The sequence below is a fragment of the Heloderma suspectum genome, chromosome 5 (assembly GCF_057233095.1).
Source record: "Heloderma suspectum isolate Gila_16-S chromosome 5, 16-S_ref, whole genome shotgun sequence".
Taxonomy (NCBI): domain Eukaryota; kingdom Metazoa; phylum Chordata; class Lepidosauria; order Squamata; family Helodermatidae; genus Heloderma; species Heloderma suspectum.
In genome coordinates this window covers 11,710,119-11,733,059 of record NC_139462.1, presented here as the reverse complement: position 1 = coordinate 11,733,059, position 22,941 = coordinate 11,710,119, and the positions used below count along the sequence as shown (strand labels likewise).

General features: G+C 47.5%; 1 protein-coding gene across 3 annotated transcripts in view; it reads right to left on the bottom strand.

Annotated features, from left to right (window-relative positions):
* CTNNA2 (catenin alpha 2) overlaps nucleotides 1-22,941 on the bottom strand; it is an 857,198-nt gene that overhangs the window by 231,325 nt on the left and 602,932 nt on the right. For all 3 annotated transcript variants that reach the window (XM_084855355.1, XM_084855357.1, XM_084855356.1), the window contains exon 8: nucleotides 17,865-17,945. In XM_084855355.1, the coding sequence (XP_084711481.1) occupies nucleotides 17,865-17,945 (81 nt within the window). The remainder of the gene's footprint in view (nucleotides 1-17,864; nucleotides 17,946-22,941) is intronic.

Genomic DNA, 22,941 nt, shown 5'->3' with positions numbered 1-22,941 from the left:
GAAAGTCTCTTACCTGTATTGAAATTTGATTCGCGGTGGGGGGGAGGTGCTCCGTCCCTCCCGCTGAAATTGTGGCTGGGGCGGGAGGCGCTCCGTCCCTCCACCCCCGAATCCTGGCCGGCCGGGCTGCAAAAGGTGGCGGCCATAGCCGCCGCTGTTTGCGTCCCTGCAGTCAGCCGTGATAGGCTACGTAAATGTTTACGTAGCCTATCACGGCTGAGTGAAAAAACAAAACAAAAAACCGCACGTACGCAAATGGTGGCGCCCATGGGTGCCGCCATTTGTGTTTCGTATTTTGGCACATCTAGTCTACATAAACATTTACGTAGACTACGGCGAAAATAAGGGGAACGCAAAGAGCGTAGCGTCTATGCTCTTTGCGTTCCCCTTATTTTCGCCGTAGTCTACGTAAATGTTTACGTAGACTAGACGTGCCAAAATAAGGAACGCAAATGGCGGCGCCCATGGGCGCCGCCATTTGCGTACACGCGGTTTTTTGTTTTTCACTCAGCCGTGATAGGCTACGTAAACATTTACGTAGCCTATCACGGTATTTTTTAAAAATCTAGCCGTGATAGGCTACGTAAATCTTTACACAGCCTATCACGTTTTTTTGTTTTGGGGTTTTTTTTACTGGAAATGGCGGCGGTGGCAGCCGGTCGGAACACCGGCTGCCGCAGCCACCGCCGAACCGCCGCCGGAGCCGCTGCCACCAGGAGGATTCACCCAAGGTAAGTCCTGTCCCGGGGGGGGGGCGGGGGGGCAGACTGTTTCGCCACCAATTTCGTGGCGAAATTCTCTGACATCCCTAGAAGCAATACGATGTTGGTGCCTGCCTGACCTCCAGAGATTCGTGGAGAAATTCTCTGACATCCCTAGTTCCCCTTTATTTTCGCTGTAATAGTCTACATAAATTTTTACGTAGACTAAGACGGCCAAAAATAAGGAACGCAAATGGCGGCAGCTGTAGCCGCCGCCATTTGCGTACGCAGTTTTTGTGGGGGTTTTTACACAGAGCCCTCTGCGGCCAGAAATCCGGCTGCGGATGGCTCTGGCCTGGGCCTGGCCGGCTGCTCTGCGAAGCCGCCGCGGAGCATAGCTGGCCATCGAGGATTCCGGGGGGGAGGAGCGGATCGCTTCCCCCCCCGTCGAGGATTCTGGGGGGAGGGACGGAACGCCTCCCCCCCCCATGAACAGAATCCGTGGAAAGGTAAGTACATTTCGTACATCCCTACATGGAACAGCCCCATACTCCGCACTCATAAGAGGAGTGTGGAGCAGCTGAAAGGGGGTGTTCGGGGGGGGCATTCCAGGGGGGCATTCTGGGGCTGGGAGGGCAGAAATGCCTGTACAACACATCCAATGTGTCGTACAGCAGCCTCCTCCCCCACTCAGCCCTCCCGCAGCTAGACAGCCGCAATCAGCTATCTAGCTGAAAATGCAGGGCAGGAGAAGCACAAGCAATCCTGCCCTGCATTGAATAGGTGGTCGCCTCCGAGTTCGGAGATGGCCGTCTATCTGAATAGGATTGCGCCCTTAGTGTCACAGTACCCATTCTCTGGAAGTCCCTACCACTACAGATTATGCAGACACCAACCCTACAGAAAACATGTTTTCCAACAGGAATTCCAGGAGGGTAATCTTGTCCTCTGTATGAAGACTTGTTTTTGTACATCACTTGGAAAATTCTTTAATGACAGTGATTCATATATATCATTAATTAATAAATATGAGGCCTAATGTTGTGATAGCTCATTTAGAATGCAGACTTCTCATGCAGGGACCATGTCACTTCTCTGCTCTGTGAAGCCCCTTGCACAAAGTGCTAATTATATAGAAACATGGTTTAGGGTTGGTGGTCTCAATCAACTGGAATGCTCTCTCTTGCTCAAGGCAACCAGTAATATTCAACCTTTTCAGACCCAGAACCCACATTTAGACACAAATATGCATATATGTTTGTGCTGTTAATGCTATGGTCCACTTTAGGTCAGGCTGACCCACAAGTTTTGAGAGCCAATGATCTAGACCAGAGTGATTAAACCCAGACCTGCAAAGTCTTGACAAAAGCCATCCATGATTCATGCTTTAGCAAACGGCGACTAGCTTGCTGAAATACAGGAACATATGGCTTCAGCAAACATTCTGTGTCGAGTAAATTAATCCGAACCCCGTAATTAGGCAGTAAGGAAATTACGGCAGACCTGAAAGAGTAAATCAGCAGCAGTAACACACTCTCAATTTGCTCTGAAGCGCTTGAGAGCACGATAAAAACGTGCCATGTCATAGTGATAAACATCTCAGGAAAGAGGTTTGGAAAGAGCGAGAGCCAAAGGAGTAATTTGAAGTGAAAATAAGGAACAAGTCACCCTGCCTAATGTTGAAATCTAGAGCCTCCCTGCATGATCAGAATCACTCCAGTTTTACATTTAGCAGCATTTCTGTGAACCGCCCAGAGAGCTTTGGCTCTTGGGTGGCACAGAAATGAAAGAAATGAAATGAAAATAAAACATGTGTGAGGGCCACAAACTCCATCTAGCACTAGCAGCGCAATATCCAGCCAACTTGTAGGTTGTAATACTTGTAGGTAGACTTGTTGTATGGAGATAACCATCATGCTGTTTTTCAAATAATGGGGCTGAACACACACTCTGGAATGGGCTTTGCATGGGAGGGAAGAACAAACCACTAAGAAGAAAGCAATAAAAAACAACATACACAAACCAAAGTTCCTGAAATGATCGGCAAGGGCCAACCATTCTAGTCTCATAAACTTAAAAAAAAAAAAAAATCAAATCCAAACCTATGAGTGCATCACAGAGTGCAATGGAGTAGGCTGGGGGCAGATGAGCACATCCCTTGTCAATACGTCACATACAAATGTAAGAAGAGCCCTGCTGGATCAGACCCAGGGTCCATCTAGTCCAGCACTCTGTTCACACAGAGGCCAACCAGCTACCTGTGGGTAGGGATGGCGCTGTCATGTTCCCTTGGCCCCCACCTTCCTCATGCACACATACAAGAAGAGAGGCTTCAGTCTCATATCTTTAATTCACTATCAACAGGTTCATTACAGATGCAAATCCACAAAGACTCTCAGGCTACAAAGGAGTAACAGCAGGGAATCCAATTGGGAGCTACGATGCTGCTAGCAGTTTGAACAGGAACTTGCTGGCTAGAATAACTTAGGGAGGGAAATCCCTCCCATTCAGTGATGCTTCCCTACGCCGACCCTCATGCATCGCCAACTGGGTCAACTGTCTGAGCGCCACCTCTAACTTTTCCCACTTTGCTCTGCACCACAGTCTAGCATCCCTCAGGCCACACCCCGTGCTCTCCTGCTCCTCCTCCTCCTGGATTCTCACAGAGGAGGGAGAAAGGGGGGCTTTAGGACCAGCCATCTGGGTGCTAGCATCCTGAGAAGCACACCTATCCATATCTGAACTGGCTGGGGAAGATGCCTCCCTCAGTTCTTGCTGTTCCCCTTCTGAATCTGAACTGCTAACTATCTCCATACACTCAGAATCAATCCTGACAGGTGTGGGCGCCCAATTCTGTCAGGGAATCCAGCAGAACCCCCCCTGCCCGCCCCCGAGCCCCGCTCGCCCCCCTGCCCACACTCAGTGAATGGCCCACATTCACCCTGGCGGCCTCATCAAGCCCCACAGTCACCATTTTTGAAAAATAAAATGGTGATCACAAAAATGTGCATATTTGCATATGTGTTGAAATTTGCATTTTTGCAAGAATGCTCGTTTTCACACATCCGCAAATATGTGCATTCAGAAAAATGTGCATTTTTGCATACACAAATATGCACATTTTTGCTATTGTCATTTTATTTTTCAAAAAATTGTGACTCCAGAGCTTGACAGGGCTACCAGGGTGAGTGCGGGCTGCTCGCCGAGAGCGGGAGGGGCTCGAGTGCAGGCCAGCGACTGGCAAGCGGAAGCAGGGGCTGGGTAGGTGCCCAGAGAACCCAGACAGGGGTGGGTTCACACATCACTACCTGGGGGAAACCCACAATATTGTATAAATACTTTTCATTGTAATTTGCTTGCTTTAATTTACCAGTGGTGGTTAAACCGCAAGTGTCTGGTGTGTCAGTCACCCCACGTCTACAGCCTAAACCCCATATTATTGGAAAGGGGAAAGTAAAAGAAGGAAGGTGAGACTCTTAAGGAGGCAAGAGAACCTTAAGGAGTTGCTCAGGAGGACCAGGTCATAAGGGGAACCCTGACAAGGTTCAGCACATGGAGACAGCCAAATCACAGCCTCTGACTGCCTCCCAGACTGCCCTTCATCCTGCCAGTACAGCCTGTCCTAGCTAGGGTGGAACCTCAGAAGGAAGCAGCCTGTGAACTGGGTGCTCAAGGAAGCTCTTGAAGGAAGACACTATGACCAGCAAGGCAAGGGTCACAGTTGGTCAGCAGTTATGCCCAGTAAGCAAGATCGCAGCAAGGCAGCAAGGCCCCATGGACAGCACTCTGCAGGACCTGCTAGGCTGGAGTAGTTCCTCAGGAAAAGGAACTGCTGTTCCAGTAAGAGACTAACTTCAGCAGAGGTCTTAAGTAGGCTGCTCAGCTCAGGTCTCTCAGAAGCTTCACTGGGTGCTGACTGCAACCTTAAGGGGTGCAGGTTCATTTCTGCAGCCTTAAGCTCCAACATAGCTGGAGGACCTGAGAGGCTTTGGATGAGCCATTCTGGGAGATTCACTTATTAACAACATTTATATACCACTCTATGTCTAAACAGATTCCGGAGCAGTGAACAATAAAATATGAAAATGAATAAAACACCATATTAAATTTCTTTTTAAAAAAGAGAATACCAATAAAACCATGGCTGGTCAGTCAAGGAAGGCTTGTTGAAATAAAGATGTCTTCAGCAGGTACCAGAAGCAGGGATGTACGAAAGTCACTTACCTTGAATGAAATTTGATTCGCGGTGGGGGCGAGGCGCTCCGTCCCTCCCCCCGAAATTCTGGCCGGGGGGGAGGCCAGCTGGGCCGCAAACTGGGGGGGGGAGGCCCCGAATCCTGGCCAGATGGGCCGCAAATGGCGGCAGCCATAGCCGCCGCTGTTTGCATCCCTGCAGTCAGCCGTGATAGGCTACGTAAATCTTTACGTAGCCTATCACGGCTGAGTAAAAAACAAAACAAAAAACCACGCGTACACAAATGTACGCAAATGTGCCCATGGGCACTGCCATTTGCATTCCTTATTTTGGCACGTCTAGTCTACGTAAACATTTACGTAGACTACGACGAAAATAAGAGGAATGCAAATAGCGTACGCATGGTTTGTTTGTTTGTTTTACTCAGCCGTGATAGGCTACGTAAACATTTACGTAGCCTATCACGGCATTTTTTAAAAATCTAGCCGTGATAGGCTACGTAAATCTTTACGTAGCCTATCACGTTTTTTTTGTTGTTGTTGTTGTTTTACTGGAAATGGCAGCGGCGGCAGCCGGTCAGAAGACCGGCCGCCGCAGCCGCCGCCGCCGCCACACCGCTGCCGGAGCTGCCGCCGCCAGGAGGATTCGCCCAAGGTAAGTCCCGTCCTGGGGGGGAGCGGGGGGGCAGACCGTTTCGCCACCAATGTTGGGGGGCCGAATGAGCTGGCATTCGCCCTCCCCAAGATTCGTGGTGAAATTCTCTGACATCCCTAGAACCAATACGATGTTGTTGCCTCCCTGACCTGCAGAGGCAGGGAATTCCACAGAAAGGGAGCCACCATACTGAAGGATCTTCTCTGGGTGGATTCCATCCAGGCCATTGGTCTATGTGGATTGTGGAACCAGCAGGAGCATCCCATCTGATGACCTCAGGGACCAGGCAGGTTGATATGGGAGAAGGCACTCTCTCAAGTTGAGGTTGGGTTTGATGCGAAGGTCAAGACCTTGGGTCTGGGGGATGCATTAGAGGTTCCTGACAGCCTTCCCTGAAATGGGGTGACCAGTGTCTTGCTGGGCTTTGAGTCATTTTTGGTCTGATGCTGAGCCTCCAGACCAGGGGCCATGACACATCCCAGCCTTTAATAATTCAACATTTTTACTACCACTCCCCTTCCTTGTGTTTTGTGTTTCTAAGCCTGAGGTCAGAGTCTGCACCATATTTGCATGAATGTACAGTGGCTTCCACCAGCAGGATCTTTTCTTCCTTTCCCTCCTTTCATACCCTTTCAGGGACCCTCTGAAAAATCAATACACAGGGAGCCCTTCCTTCCTGGTGTCATGAAAATGTTCACAAAATCCATTTTCCTCTTTTGGCATATTAGACGGTAATAGGAGGATGTTTCAGGGATGTGATTTTAATGAGCAAGAACTGGTATGGTTTGGTCCATGCTCAGAGCTACACTTTAGGTTGATTACTAGCACTTCACTTCTTAAAAAAATGCTAACACTTTGACAGAGAGGAGTCTAGCACAGTGGGATGAGGCTCTATCACCAATCATGGAGCTTATTCTCTTGGAGGGAAACATATCCCTCCTTTCTTGTAACTTAATCGAGCCTTAGCAAGGGAGGCGCAAAATGGCTAACCTGAACATCTACAAGGTGACTACTTCTTGACATCCCATCAACTTACCTCTTCTAAAGGAGTGGCCACTAGCAAAAGCTTGACTCAATCTAATTTTAAAAGCCCTATTGGAATAGACAGCACAAACTGGTGAACTATGGACAGAAGTTCTTTTATAAATATATATAAAGGGGGGGGGGCTTTTTGAATACTTTTAATGAAGTTGCGACTGGGTCAGAGCCCTACTAAAAACACATGGAGGAAACTGAATAGACTAAAGAAAGCAGCCAGGATGCTCACAAAATGAAAATGAAAACAACAATAGCAACAAACACAGTATTCTCTTTCCACTGATAGCCAGGCTGTTCACAGAATGTGTCAAGGGTAGGGATGTCAAAGAATTCCTCGATGGATCTCGGTGAGAAATCCATCGTGGAATGAAGCCCCCACCCCCCCAACCCACGAAAAGGTGCGCAGGATGAGGTCCCCGCCGCCCCCACCCCACGAAAGGCACGCGAAACGGAGCACTTACCTGCTCCCGTCCGTGCTGCTTTGCGAATGGCGGCAGTCCTGTGGCAGCCATTCGGTTCCTCCTCTTCAAGCTGTGATAGGCTATGTAGATACTTAGGTAGCCTATCACAGCTAACACAGGGACACCATTTGCATCCCTGCAGAGGCCGTGATAGGCTACATAAGTATTTACGTAGCCTATCACGGCAGAGGGGGGGAAACCCCAGCATACGCAAATGGCAGCGGCTACCATTTGCATAGCTGCCACCATTTGCGTACGCTGGGGTTCCCCCCCCACCGTGATAGGCTACGTAAATATTTACATAGCCTATCACGGCTCAATACAGGGACGCAAATGGCGGTGGCTACGACAGCCGCCATTTGCGTCCCTGCAGGGCTGCCCAGTGGCCGGATGTCTGGCTGTGGGCAGCCAGCGGCTCTGCGGCTTGGCTGTGGAGTGGAGCCAGCCAGGCAGGATTCCAGGGGGAGGGACGGAGCGCCTCCCCCCCACCGCAGATGCCCCTCAGCAGAGCAAGGTAAGGGATTCATACATCCCTAGGCAAGGGGCCCACTGGTGTCCTCTCTAGGGATGGCAGAGAATTCCACCACGGATTCCAGTGAGGCTGGATTCTTTAGAATCCAGCTCCCTGGAACCCATGGTGGAACGGCCTCCTGCCCCCCCCCCGCGGAATCCCCTGGGATGGAACTTACCTGGGGCGGATGTGGCGGATTCAGAGGCGGTGGTTCCGGCGGCGGCAGCGGCAGCTGGTCTCCTGGACGGCCCGCGGCCGGGCTGCTGCAGCCGCCATTGACATCCTTCAAGCCATGATAAGTTACGTAAGTCTTTACGTAGCCTATCGTGGCTGTGTAAAAACAAACAAACAATGGCGTACGCAAATGGTGGCGGCTACGGTGGCCGCCATTTGCGTTCCCTATTTTTTGCTGTTCTAGCCTACATAAATATTTATGTAGGCAATTACGGCAAAAAAAAAAAGGGGGAACTGCAAATAGCGTAGTGAGCGCTATTTGTGTTCTTTTTTTCCCCACCATTTTATCCTACGTAAATATTTATGTAGGCTAGAACGGCGAAAAAAAGAGAAACGCAAATAGTGGCCACTATGCTATTTGCGGTTCCCTTTTTTTCACCGTTAAAGCCTACGTAAATATTTACGTAGGCTAGAACGGCGAAAAATAGGGAACACAAATGGCGGCCACCATAGCCGCCGCCATTTGTGTACGCTGCAGGGGGTTTGCCCAGCCGTGATAGGCTACGTAAAGACTTACGTAGCCTATCACGGCTGCCTGGCTGGATGCAAATGGTGGCCGCTACAGCGGCCACCATTTGCGTCTGCACCAGCCAGTCCACGGCCAGAAATCAGGCTGCGGATGGCCCTGGCCAGCTGCTCCGCGGAGCCGCTGCGGAGCAGAGCCGTCCGGGCAGGATTCCAGGGGGGAGGACCGGATCACCTCCCCCCTTGTCAAGGATTCCGGGGGGAGGGATGGAGCGCCTCCCACCCCCCCACGAACACAATCCGCGAAAAGGTAAGTGACTTTCGTACATCCCTAGTCCTCTGTAGAGTCAAGCCAAAATGTCTCAGGAGAGTTATTCTTGAGAATATTCTTTTTCACCCCATCCCTGAAAAACAGGACCAATTCTGAAGGAGCGCCTCCAGCAACACCAGACAGGCTGCTCAACAGGATCAGCCTTGGATGGCCTTCTCTCTGTGGTGTAGTGGCTAGAGTGTTGGACTGGGAGCTGGGAGATCCAGGTTGTAGTCCCTGCTTGGCGATGGAAGCTCACTGGGTGACTTTGGGCCAGTCACAGACTCTCAGCCCAACCTACCTCACAGGGTTGTTGTTGTGAGGATAAAACAGAGAGGAGGAAGAGGAGGAGAATGTAAGCTGCCTTGGGTTCCTTGCAAGAGGAAAAAAAGCTGGGATATAAATGCAATAAATAAATAAATAAATAAATAAATAAATCAGCCAGGACAGCTAGGCTGGTGAGGATGAGGGAGAGGGCCTTCTCAGAGGTGGTCCCCACTCTGTGGAACTCCCTCCCTAGGGAACTCCGCCATGCCCCCTCTTTAATGAGCTTCCGCCACGCATTGAAAGCATGGTTGTTCAGGCAGGCATATGGGGTGGGTTAAAAAAGGTAAAGGTGTCCCCAACCAGTTGTGTCCGACTCTAGGGTGCGGTGCTCATCCCCGTTTCTAAGCCGAAGAGCCAGCGCTGTCCGAAGACGCTTCTGTGGTCATGTGGCCGGCATGACTGAACACCAAGGTGCATGGAACGCTGTCACCTTTCCCACTGAGGCGGTACCTATTTAACTACTTGCAATTTCTTGCTTTCGAACTGCTAGGTTGGCAGAACCTGGGACTGAAGACGGGAGCTCACTCCGTCACGCGGCACTCGGGTCTCGAACTGCTGACCTGCCGACCTTCCAGTCTGCAGTTCAGTGTCTTAACCACTAAGCCATTAAACGATGTTTTAATGTGTCATTTTACTGTTTTAAATTGTACTGTTGTACATTGCACAGAGTGGCTGGGTGACCGGCCAGATGGGGATTAAGAAATTTAATAAATAAAATAAATAAATTTGCAGAGTTGCAGAGTATCCTGCAAATATTCTCTGTGCAGGCATGTTGACAGCAGCCAGGGTGTCCACTTACGCATCTCCCCCCAAAGAGGAATTGCATCAACAAAAAGAGGACAAAAGAGGACATCAATTTGCACAAATTTTGCATGTGCTAATTTTTTATCTATCTATAAAAATTTTAAATGAATCACTACACTTTAAATAGAAATATAATACATCTCTCCAGAGCAGGGAAGTCTGTGACCAGGCGGCCCGTGTGCCCGCTCAGTCTGCTGCCCTGGTGCTAACAGCTGATGGGCAGCTACAAGAACCCTGCTCTCCTTTTTTATGATCCTTTCTATTTAAACTGGACTGGACAGTTGTTCAAATAGAGAACACCTTGACAATAGACCACTGTCCTCAGACAGCCCTTCAAGTAGAGGACTGTCATCTGCAAAATAGGGCAAATGGCCACCCAAGTGGCAGCGTGGAGAGAAGGCTGGAGTAGCACACTGTAGTACCCATAAAAACCAGTCAGTGGTAGAGCCTGCTGGAGGCTTCTTACCATGCAGAGTCTCTTTAAGCCTCATGTCTGAAGAAGGCGAACCAAGTTTGCACAATGATCCAAATCTCATGTCACACAGCAAGCATGGTGCACAAGCAGCGTGCTGCTCCCTGACAGCTCCCGCTGCAAGTGGGAGGAGCCAAACAAACCTTCTGTCTGTGTTTGTTTAGCGTGGCATGTGAACCTGGACCTCTGGCCTGTCTGTCACCCAACAAGCCAGAGAAATAACCCAACAACAAGCCATGGGGTGTTTGTCTGGCTTGTTTGGGGAGAGATAAGCCAGAGGTCCTGTTCGCATGTCACACTAAACAAACTATGGACCAAAGGTCTGTTGTGGTTTGTTTAGCCACTCCTACTTGCAGCGGGAGTGTTCAGGCAGCATTTACAAGCATGCTGTTGTAAATGAAAAGGGAGGGTTCCAGAGGAACCCTGGCTTGTTGTGATGGTCCAACTTTCTCAATATCTTGGGGTAATACCTACTGGTGGAACTGCTACAGGGTATTTCCCCCAGAATTCTGAGCACACTTTTAGGCCTTATTCTTTTCAGGCAACAGAACTTGGAAACAAAGAAGACATTTGCTGCCAGGTGTGCTTATGATTAGATAAGGGAAAAAAATAGATGTTGGCAATACAGCCTGAAGACCTCATTATTGTATGTGTTTGTGATCTGCACCTTCAGCACTGAAGCTGCTAAACTGAACAGAGATCCCATCTTTCTGATCGCAATTTGCAGCTTGTTTAATAATATCTCTTTGCTAGGAACCGGGTAACAAATAATTAATTTCATAAAGGTCACTGGGGAGATTGGCAGATAGAAAAATAGCTTGTTGTTACTGGTTGCATGAAGCCAGATATCAAGGACAGGGTACAGTGAAATATCTTTGCTAAGGAAAAATAAACTATCTAGATCCATTTCAATCGGGCTTCAGGCCTGGTTTTGGAATGGAAACTGCCTTGGTCGCCCTGTGGGATGACCTCTGCCGGGAGAGGGACAGGGGGAGTGTGACCCTGTTGATTCTCCTGGACCTCTCAGCGGCTTTCGATACCATCGACCATGGTATCCTTCTGGATAGGTTGTCTGGGTTAGGAGTTGGAGGCACTGCACTACAGTGGTTCCGCTCCTACTTGGATGGCCGATTCCAGAAGGTGGTGCTGGGGGATTATTGCTCTGTGCAATGGCAATTGTGCCATGGGGTTCCACAGGTCTCTATTTTATCCCCCATGCTGTTTAACATCTACATGAAACCGCTGGGGGAGGTTATCCGGAGGTGTGGGCTGAGGTGCCATCAATATGCAGATGACACCCAGCCCTACCTCTCTTTTACATCAAAACCAGGTGAGGCAGTGACTGTTCTGAATCAGTGCCTGGGCACGGTAATGGACTGGATGAGGACTAATAAACTGAAACTCAATCCAGACAAGACGGAGGTACTGTTAGTGGGTGGTTCGTCTGCCCGGCTAGGTGATATTCAACCTGTTCTGGAGGGGGTTGCACTCCCCCTAAAGGATCAGGTTTGTAGTTTGGGGGTGCTCTTGGATCCAGAACTGTCACTTGAGGCACAGGTGAAGTCAGTGGCACGGAGCACTTTTTATCAGCTTAGGCTGGTATACCAACTACGCCCTTATCTGGACAGAGATAGCCTTGCTACAGTTATCCATGCTCTGATAACTTCTCGTCTGGATTACTGCAATGCATTATACGTGGGGCTGCCTTTGAAAATGGTCTGGAAACTTCAGCTGGTCCAAAATAGGGCAGCAAGATTGTTAACAGGGACTGGCCTGCGAGCTCATATTACGCCAGTACTTTTCCAGCTGCACTGGCTGCCAGTCCATTTCCGGGCCCGATTCAAAATGCTGGTGTTAACATTCAAAGCCCTTAACAGCTTGGGGCCAGGTTACCTGAAGGATCGCCTCCTCCCATATGTGCCTGCCCGGACCTTAAGATCATCATCAGCGGCCCTTCTCCGTGAGCCCCTGCCAAAGGAAGTGAGGCGGGTGGCTACTAGGAGGAGGGCTTTTTCTGCTGTGGCACCCCGGCTCTGGAATGAGCTCCCTAGTGAGGTTCGCCTGGCGCCTACATTGTATTCCTTTCGGCGCCAGGTGAAGACCTTTTTATTTTCCCAGGCATTTTAGCATTTTAGCTTTCTAAATTTTTATCTTTGCTGTTTTAAATCTGTATTTTAAACTCTTGCACTGCTGCTAGGTTTTATTGTGGTTGTATTGTTATATTGTGGTTTTAATGTTCTGTATATTTTAAATTGTTTTATTGTGTGTTGTTTGGATTTAATTTTTGTGAACCGCCCAGAGAGCTTCGGCTATTGGGCGGTATAGAAATGAAATAAATAAATAAAAAATAATTAAAAAACTCCATTGCCATGGTTTTCCAGCAACATAATGGCCAGGGAGCTACCAAATAAGTCCAGTGGTATCAAAATGCTAGTTTCAAATCCTTGATACAAGGAGATGAGTGTGGTGGAGTTTCAAGATGATTTGTTGTTGTGGATGTTGTTTTCTTACACCACTGCAGGTTTTTGGCTGTCACATGGTTGAATCCTCAAGGAACAGGGATAGTGGAAGCCAACACATGGAGAATTGTACAGCCCCATATCCACTGTGTCCAACTGTGTTATAACTCAGATGCCACTGGAACAATAATCTCTAATGGAGCCTTTACCATTGTAAGGCCAGAAGCATGGATTGTCCCATGGGACAGAACAAGGGAAGCCCTGCTGCCGACATCTGCTGCTACTCCTGCTAGGGATCCTTCCCCGCCTCCATTTTGGGTAGTGGTGGTGCTAATATTTACAAAACTCTTAATTTTCCTCAAAAACTCTCTCTCTGTGTCTCTTTGACCAAGTAGAAATGACCAGATCTGGTTCAAATTCTGCTCAAAATGAAATGCGGTGGCAGTGATTTAGGGATGCCCCCCAAGGAATTTCACTGCTCTTGTCAACATTATTTTGATGGCCCTTGAAACTCATCAGGTTATTTGCTCAAAGAGGGACCTCTCATTTTGCATCATTTGAAATGTATTTGTGCTGCAACTATAGCTTCTAGATTAGGGACCACAGTGCCTTAGTGGTTAAGACGCTGAACTGCAGACCAGAAGGTCAGCAGGACAGCAGTTTGAGACCCGAGTGCTGCGTGACGGAGTGAGCTCCCGTCTTCAGTCCCAGATCCTGCCAACCTAGCAGTTCGAAAGCAAAAAATTGCAAGTAGATAAATAGGCACCGCTTCGGCGGGAAAGGTAACAGCGTTCCGTGCACCTCGGTGTTCAGTCATGCCGGCCACGTGACCACGGAAGCATCTTCGGACAGCGCTGGCTCTTCGGCCTAGAAATGGAGATGAGCACCACCCCCTAGAGTCAGACACGACTGGCTGGAGACACCTTTACCTTATAGCTTCTAAAAGGAAGGTTTTTTTTAACTCCTTTCTTCTCCCCCACTATCCCTCAGGCCTGTATAAGTGAGGCAGCATCTATAAGGTCAGATAATGTCAGATAATATGAAGTCAAAATGTGAGTTCTTGATCTTGACATGGGAAGGATCATTACAGCAAGACTTGGAAACTTTGCTGCACAGAGATGTAAAGTTTCTTTGCCCATTATCTGGCTTTCTTCACATGGAGCTTTTATCCTGAGATTGAGGTTGCTCCTTCACGGAAGTTTGCAGGCTCTTTACATGATGCTGTGACCCTCCAGGGCATCTCCTGCACAAAATGCCCTTTGTTCCATTTTTAAATAGATCACAGATAATGAGCTATGAAATTACCCTCCTGTGTTCTGCTTGAGTTCCCCCGGTGAAAAGAGGAAAAGCGTCAAGAAGAGGAGCGAGAGCAATGAAAGATAATGGAAGACTCAGATATGGGGAGAAGGAGGGGGAAAGGAAGCAAGTGAAAAAGGGAGTCATTGTGATCCTGCATTTAAAACAGAAGCAGAAAGCCCCATTTTAAATGCAGGAATTTCAGCCGGTGTAGAGACGCCCTCTCTCTCTTCCAACCCCTGCCCCAGTTTCTGCCAATTTCAGTAATAACAATTCTTTGCATTGAGCACAAGATTGGGCTCTTTGAAGAGACTTTGCCTAACTGGAATAATGAATGAAAAAGACTAAAAAGCTGAAAAAGAAAAGGGCAACATTCTCAGCTGGCTCAGAAACCATCCGATTCAGACTGAGGCAGTGATGGCTCGAAGTGATAGATGCAATGCAAGAGGTGAAGCATTGGGGGTGGTGACCGTCACGCAGCTGGCAAACAGTGAGATCCACAGCAAAGGATGGTAGGGCCCTCGCAGTTTGATAACCCGCACGGAAGAAAGCCATGTTTTTCTGTCTGTCCTCCTCGCTTAGCTGTCTCTAGATGTCACCGCATAATCACAGACTCTCAGAAGTCATGTGTTCCCTGCTGCTGCAGGACAACTTGTACTGTTTAGAAATTACCAGCTTACCAATTTACTTTTTTTTTTTTCCAAGAGAGATAAAATACGAACACCAAATAACTGGCAGCAGGGAATACCCTGCTGCTGTGAACGTTCCTGCCTACCGTAGCCTGCAATGAAAGAGACTTTTGTTTTGTTCTGTTTGACAAGCTTGTCTGCAGGAGAAGAGCAAAGAATCCTGCCAGTTGGCACAACTTCCATTCAGACTTCAAACTCCCTGTCTTTTCCATGCAGTGCAAGAAGCAACGGCCAGCACTGTATACTGCTGCCCTGACATGCCTGCTTATTCCTCAACACTTTTTCCACAGCCTGGCTCCATTTCTTACTTCTCTCAGCGAATGACATTTGGAAGGGATCCATGCAGATGTGCATGTTTAACACACCCAGGGCATGACTGCCAACTATCATCTCCACCCCCATCAAAACCAGGAAGATTATTATTTAGTTGCAAGATGAATTGCAGATGAACTTGATGAGGGATCTTGAACTGAGGACACAGGAAGCTGCCTTATACTGAGTCAGTCCCTTGGTCTAACTAGCCCAGTACTGTTGACACTGACTGGCAGCAGCTCTCCAGGGTTTGAGGGAGGAATTTTTCCAGCCCTATCTGGAGATGCCGGGGATTGAACCTGGAACCTTCTGCATGCAAGGCAGGGGCTCTACCACTGAGCCACAGCCCCTCCAGAAAGACTTCTGGAGCAAATCTGGTACCTAGCTTGCCCCGTCTTCCTGCAAAACCACATGTTCGGGCTGCGAGCAGCTCCACCAACCATCACTCTCCTTGCCCTTGTAAATATCCTCTTCCCACTAACAGATTTTGTCTGCAGCAAACCACATCCAGTTCAGCTCCTAGCCTTGTTCCAGCCTCATAGCTACCCTCATTTCTGGGCCCTGCCAGCCAGCCCTATTACTTACTCCTTTTTGGTCCACCTTGCCAGTTCAGAATGCCTGTTGAATTTAATGTCTCACCTAACTGATTAGAGGCCTGTGGCTGTAACACAGCTACAGTCAAACTTGGGACAGGACGTGTGTGAGAACCCACACTGTTCCCAAGCATCCCCATGTGTCCGGGTACCTCAGAGTTCTTCATGCGTTGAGCACGAAGTCTGCATCAGGTCTTGTAAGTATGTTCAGTTGAACATGCTTTCACCGCCCCTGCAATCACACACCCCACCTTATCCAGAGGACCTATGTAATCACGAAAGTATCTGAGGCAGCCAGGCATGCAGGGATGATTGGGGGCGGGCTGTACATGCTCACAAACATCCTGTCCCCACTTCAGCCCTATGTCTGATGCAGGCAAACACCTGTATAGGGCTTAAATGTATCTGCCTCATTCCACAATTAGATTTTTTGGCCTAGTTCCCTTACGTAGGAAGATCCATGTAGGTGGGGCCAAAGCATAATTTTTGGGGTCCGGTACAAACTTTTAACATGGGCCCCTTCCTCACACATATCACAATCCCAACCCATGCATACAATCTCATGAGTCGTGAAAAAAAATGTTTCTACATAAATTCTGAAATTACATTTTCTACATTTCTGAAATTATACCATGGCCGAGCCAGGCCGACTCAGGGGCTTTTCTACAATGACCCAACACACATAGATCCCTTTTTCTATGTTTGTTTAACCTAACATCCAGCCCGAAGAGAAGTCCGATAAATAGGGATGTCGCAGGACTCTGGGAAGGGGGTGGAGACTGATAGAATCCCCCCCACACACACACACGTTTGGCCTCCTGGACCCCGCTTGCCGAGCCGCCACCACTCACCAAACCCACTTGCTACGTGCCCACATAGTCCTCTTAGTGAAAAACCATGTCGTGCAAAAATGGCAGCTCGGAGGTTTCTGGATATGTAATGTTATGTATGGCAGCAATAAAGGGGCCATTTACGCAACATTACAGGTGTGAATGGTCCAGTTATGCCTGTAATGTTGCATAAATGGCCCCTTTATGGCGGCCATTTATTGTATCCACAAACAACATATCCACAAAAAAACGCCATTTACATACATTACATATCCTGTTTTGATTTTTTTTTTTCCAATGGAGCAATGTGGCTGCAAACATTATATAAACAGACAAATTTAAGTAAAACTTTACTTTTCTGGCCTTTTTCATTGAAAAATCATGAATTATCTCCCCAAAGTCAATTTCTCTTGCAAGCCCACACTCAATAAACACAGCAGCTAGGTGCCTTACAGCACAGCCCTATATGTGTCTACTCAGAAGATTTCTTTGTTTTCAGTGGGGTTCAATCCCAAGTCAGTGTGTATAGCAATTGTCATCTTTTTTTTTTTTTCTTTTTTGCCCCTTAGTAGAATGCCTGCAGTTTCTGATGAGTACTAGGTTTCTGAAACTTTTTTTCAGCATCTGTCACACTCTCTGATATTGTACAAAGAAATCCTTAGGGTATCTACACACTTCACTGAAGTGGGTATTTTTTGTGCGTTTTTTTGTGGTGGGGGGATCTCATTTAATAAGTGAAATGGGAGTAGTTCATACTCTTTTCCAGAAGTAGGCTTGAAGATTAGCTACTGCATTGCGTGAGCCAGACTACAGAAAGGCCTTGTCCATTCTGAAAAACTGCAAGACCAATTGGCGTCCATTAGCTTCTTCTACAGAGCAATCCTAAGTGAGCAAGGAGATCTGCCATGGAGCCATCATAGCGTCAGGAGAACTGCAAGCACACAAGTGGTCAGGGCAGGAGGTGGGGAACGTTTTTTTTACTGGTTTTTATCCCAGCAGTTCCCATTGGTGGTTTTGTTTTGATTGTTTTGTTTGTTTTTAATTCCCTCCCACTGAAATCAATGGGAGGGCATTAAAGGCTGAGGCTCATGTGCATAAGGGACCCAATTGTGGGGCCTCACAGGAGGAATGGAAGGGCTTTGGATCCATACCTGCCCCTGCCCAACCTCTCATTTTGGGGCCTACAGTTGGCGGTAGATTTGGGAACATTTGTTTGATTGTTATGAGACACTGGTGAGCTTCCCTGAGAGTTGCCAGACTGAAGAGGAGTATACTAATATTTCAGTCAATCAATAAAATTCTCAGGTCATAGGCAAGTGACATTTACAGATAAATGCTTTTGCCTAACTCCTTCGTTCCAACCCATAGAAGGGCCCACACTCAGATGTGCAAGATGATTCTTGCCAACATAGGACACCTCTCAACAGGTCTGCTACTGGCTCAGCAGCTGGCCATCCACCAATGAAGGCACCCTTAAAAAAAATAGCCTCAGCAAACAGCACCAAGTACCTACCTGTCTTCGTAGATCTCTCGTTTTCTTGGTCATCTTGTCAATTGCTATATTCAGGGGGTCTCCTTTCTCCTTCCTTCCAGTCTGTTTAAAAGATAACATACAATGAAAAAAAAATCAGTTAGGAATAACAGCCCACGTAAGCATAAAATATGTACAGCTTTGCTCCATTATCACTTTGGGATGGTTGAAAAGCGGTATAGACGTTTTATGAAATAATTACCTATGTCACACCTGTAGACACTCCAATGCACAGACAGAGCACCCTCACTGACATTGAGAGCAGATGACGTGTGCACTTGGTTCTTTGAGAGAGCAGAATTCTACCCTTAATGGAAGGGACGGAAAAGCTTTTAACACCACCTGGGACAGATGGCAGAAACATCTAGCTCCCTTTCTAACCCTCATCAAACCCCACATCCCCAACTGCCTCTCTGAGATTTCTGCTTGGATAACTTGGTGCAGTATCTTGCATAGCTCCTATTTGTTTCAATGGGGCCTGCACAGAAGAACATCCAAGTGAATTTAGCCTTCTATTGTTATACAGTTTGCTTTGGTCTCAACCCAGATGTAGAGTTCATTTCCATATTAAATTTTTCAACTCCATTATTAAGGCAATAACTGCTGAGTGCAGCAGATTACTTTAAAACAAATCATAAAAGGATGAAGAGAGGAGATTAAGGTGACTCGGTAGATCGCACTGAAGTTTTGTGCTAATGCATTATATCCCTGTACTGTAGCCTTTGCTCTGAATATATTTATATATGGCAATACTCCTCACTATCAAACGGATATTAAGAGCTTCTAATCTCCATCCTGCCAGGCAGCAGGGATGTTAAACATGATAATAAGCAGCAAAACAGCTTGAGGACAGAAGGAAAATGTTCCTTACGACAGTAACAAGGCTCACATTGGCAGACATTGGGTGACAGATAAAGACGACTTCCACTTAAAACATTTTTCCCCCTTGCAGGAAGTCTCAAAGCAAAAAAGTCCTCAGTGAAGATTTTTAAAGTTGGGGGGGAGGGAAAAAAGTATTTTACAGTTCATAGTCCAATTAAAAGAAAAAACAGGGACAAGACTCACTTTAGGTTTCTAAGGTGTTTTAAAAAACGCTTTAAATTACTTCAAGGTATGTACTGTCTTGTCTTTTGGAAGAAGAGTGTTTCTTTAAAGATCAAGTCATGTCTTCTTGCCATATTTTTTTAAAACCAAAAGCTTTTAATCCTGAATCACAATGCAGCCTTCTCTCCTTTGAAATGACCCTAGTTTTCACATTAGGGCTGAATATTCAGAAGTTACCATGAACACCACAGATGGCAACCCAGCTATCTGTTGCCAGCTATGGGCTGGCACTGGGCATGTGGGTCGCCTTGTGCAAACTGCTGAAAACAACTCCAACACCCATGTCTGATCAACAAAAGCCCTCTTCTGGCATTCTTTGTCCCATGTTGAATGAACATGCACCCCCTCCATCGTCATATCCATTGTCCTGTAAGGGGGGGGGGGGTGAGCATCTGAACAGAATTGCCTCCATGGAGGCTCTATACATGATCCAGGACCAGGATCAGGATCCAGGCTCCTGAGTCGTGTGTAATGCCTGCATGGATACAGGAGGCTCTCCTGTTCAGGTCATCACACTCCACAAATACAGGGTGATGGAAATGCATGAGGAGTGGGGCAGGGCAGGTCGGGAACACTGATCTCCTTGCTCTCCATTGTTGAACGTGGCATGAAGAATGCCTGAAGAGGGCTAAAGAGATCAACACATAAGCCAGGGAAGATCAGTGTCTCTGTGTGTGTGTGTGCGTGTGTGTGTAGTGTGTATGGGGTGCAAAGCCATGGATGCCGCCCCTGTCCCCAATATCCCTGATCTTACCACTGAGGGGAAGGGTGGTGCTCAAAAGCCATCCCTGGGGTCTGCAAGGTCTGATACAAGAGCGAGGTGGATGTCTTGTAAAGGCATATTGGAGGTTGATTTGGAAAGATACAGGAGATATCTGAATTGGACGGGGAGCAGGGGAGGGGGTTTCACTGCTGAAGAAGGCAAGATTGGATTGGAATCTTCCTGAAGCTCTGGAGATTTGGAAGGACACACAGACACAGCGTGTCTGCAAAAAGTGATACGTTTTCTCCTCAGCTCTCCATATACGGAACACACCAGGGTGCGGAGAGTGGGGAGGGGAAGCGTGGGAGGGGGCGTTGCTCTAGTTCCCAACCAGAGAATAACTCTACCGGGGCTCTGCTTTTTACTTTGATGAGGGATGAAGAAGGCGCTTATCAGAGGTAGATCCACAGTGACTTTTGTGACTGTATCTGTGGCAGCGAAGGCAGCAGCAACGCTCCAGGCTTCCAAGAAGGACTTGAGAGCCAGCACTAACTGTGAGATGCCTGTACCCATTGCTGCCTGTTCAGAGGGTGGCTGCTGCTACTGACCCCCCCCCACGCAGATATATGGAGTTCCCCTGAGTCCAGCTCTCCAGCACTTTTTCTCTGGCTCCCAGCACAGCGAAGGCAGGGGCCTCATCTTCCTGATAAAGGTGACAGTTGGCCATGGCTGCAACATATAATAGAGAAGTGCTCAGAAGCCCGAGGAACCCAGGGAGTGTAGATGCAGGAAGGGAACCAATGGGATCATAGAATAGTAGGGCTGGAAGGGGCCCACAAGGCCATCGAGTCCAACCCCCTGCTCAATGCAGGAATCCAAGTTAGAGCATCCCTGACAGATGGCTGTCCAGCCTCGTCTTGAATGCCTCCAGTGTGGGAGAGCCCACCACCTCCCTAGGGAACGGGTTCCATTGTCGTATTGCTCTATGACAGGAATTTCATAAGGAATTCAGGAATTCAGTCAGGAAGTTTTTCCTGATGTTCAGCCAGAATCTGGCTTCCTGTCACTTGAGCCCATTATTCCGTGTCCTGCACTCTGGGATGATCGAGAAGAGATCCCGGCCTTCCTCTCTGTGACAACCTTTCAAGTACTTGAAGAGTGCTATCGTATCTCCCCTCAGGCTTCTCTTCTCAAGGCTGAACATGCCCACTTCTTTCAGTCTCTCCTCATAGGGCTTTGTTTCCAGTCCCCTGATAGACTGGAAACAAACTGGTCTTGCCATTAAGGTTGTTCGTCATGGGCCCGATGGATCCCCACAACAGACTTGGCTCAGCTTCCATTTGCAAGCCAAGCTGTGCAATAGTTCCCAAAACCCGGGAACTTTGCCCAGTTTTTTTGTGCAAAATTGCAGGCTGATTTGCACAAAATTGCAGCTGCAAATGGTCTAATTTGCACAAATCAGACCATCTACAGCCACGATTTTGCAAATATTGTACTATTTATGGACACACATTTGCACGCCCCCCTCATCCATGAGTTGGCCCAACTCATCGCATGCAGAGTTGGGCCATCTCATGGATGATCGAGCCAGAATCTGGGGGGCTGAGCTGGTGAAAACTCCTCGAGCTCTACCCCCAGAACAGATTACTGTGATATTGTTACTTGCCACTTCTGCTGCCTCCCCTCCCATTGCTTAATGGAAAGCCTAGTGTTGAGCTAGGCTTCTCCTCCTGAAACAAAGAGCCAGAAGAACATCTGCCTGAAGGGAGGGGGGGCTGTGACAGCTGCACAAGCAAGTACAGTTTTATGGTTGCACCAAGTACTACTGTAACATTGTGCGTTAATAATGAGCCCCACAAACTGCACACAGAAAACACAGGTGTGTGTGTGTGTGTGTGTGTAAACAAAGCAAATCTGAACACCCCCCACCCCAAGTTGTAAAGGCTGCTCTTGTGTGTGTGTGTGTGCGTGCACACACACACGCACACTATCTGTTTGATGTTTTAGAGGTCATGGATAACAAAAGTTATTTGTACTTTTATTCTGGATTTGCCTGATGTAGGGCCATTGAGGTCCAAAATGTGTTGGATTATATATAATAAACATTTTCATTCATTTATCCCATTGTTCTTCTATTTTTCATGGCCCGCTTACTTAGGGACATCTTTACAATTCATGAATACACATTTCCCCCAAAGCCATATTTTGGGGTGGGGAGTAATTATCTTTTTAGTCTCCACCCAAAATCACCTTTAAAGGCATCTCTCTCTCTCTCTCTCTCTCTCAATCTCTCTCTCTCTCTCTCTCTCACACACACACACACACAGAAACACACACACACTCTGAAACTATCATTGTAAAAAGTTGCATGTTACTTCCCTAAGGGCATCTCTGTGATCATATCATTTTCATAAAGATTGCCCCAAAGTTACCAAGGAGAGTTTTGAAGACCCTCAACTGAGTGGCTGCTTTGTGTGTGCGTGCACACACACACACACACACACACACAGATTGCCTCAAATTAAAAAATAAATAAATCAGAGACCAAAAACACCCTGCACATGTTTCTGAAATTTTGTTAGGTGTCACCCGCTCTCCCCACACAGACGGGGCTACTATTCCTGCACATTTCATCCAGTTCTGTGGGAAAGCAGGAAAAAAAACAAAGTAGTTATGGCCATTTGTTGATTTCTAATGAGAATCAGCAGGACTCACAAAACTTCAGATATCCGATTCAAGATTCAGATTCAGCCCTGAGTCAAATCAAGCAGCCTCCAAATCAGTCAGAATCAAATTGGGCTGTTTTCCAAATTGTCAAATTGAGATCCAAATGAAATCTTGTGGTCTGGGCACACCCCGCCCTCACATAAACCCTGTCCTGGTTTTCTAGAGATCTGCACCAGGTAAGTTCAGAAATGTAACCTTTGCAAAAGCAACCTTTACTAGTCAGAAGAATGGTGTCGGTGACAGCTATAACCTATGTACAAAGAACGGGCAAAAAACCAAAACCAAATAAATCTTCCTCTTCCTCTTCCTCTTCTTCTTCTTACTGTTGTATTTGCAATTTAAAAAAAATGCATAAAGAATGGGCATATGGGAAGGGTGTATGTAACACAGGCTGGAAAACATACATGCATGTTTACTAATTTGATGAAGCCAACATTTTGGGAGACTTGGAATTAAGGGGTTGAAAGGAAACTTGGCTCTTCTTCTCCTGTACAAGAAGTACAAGACACAAAAATAAAGCTTTAT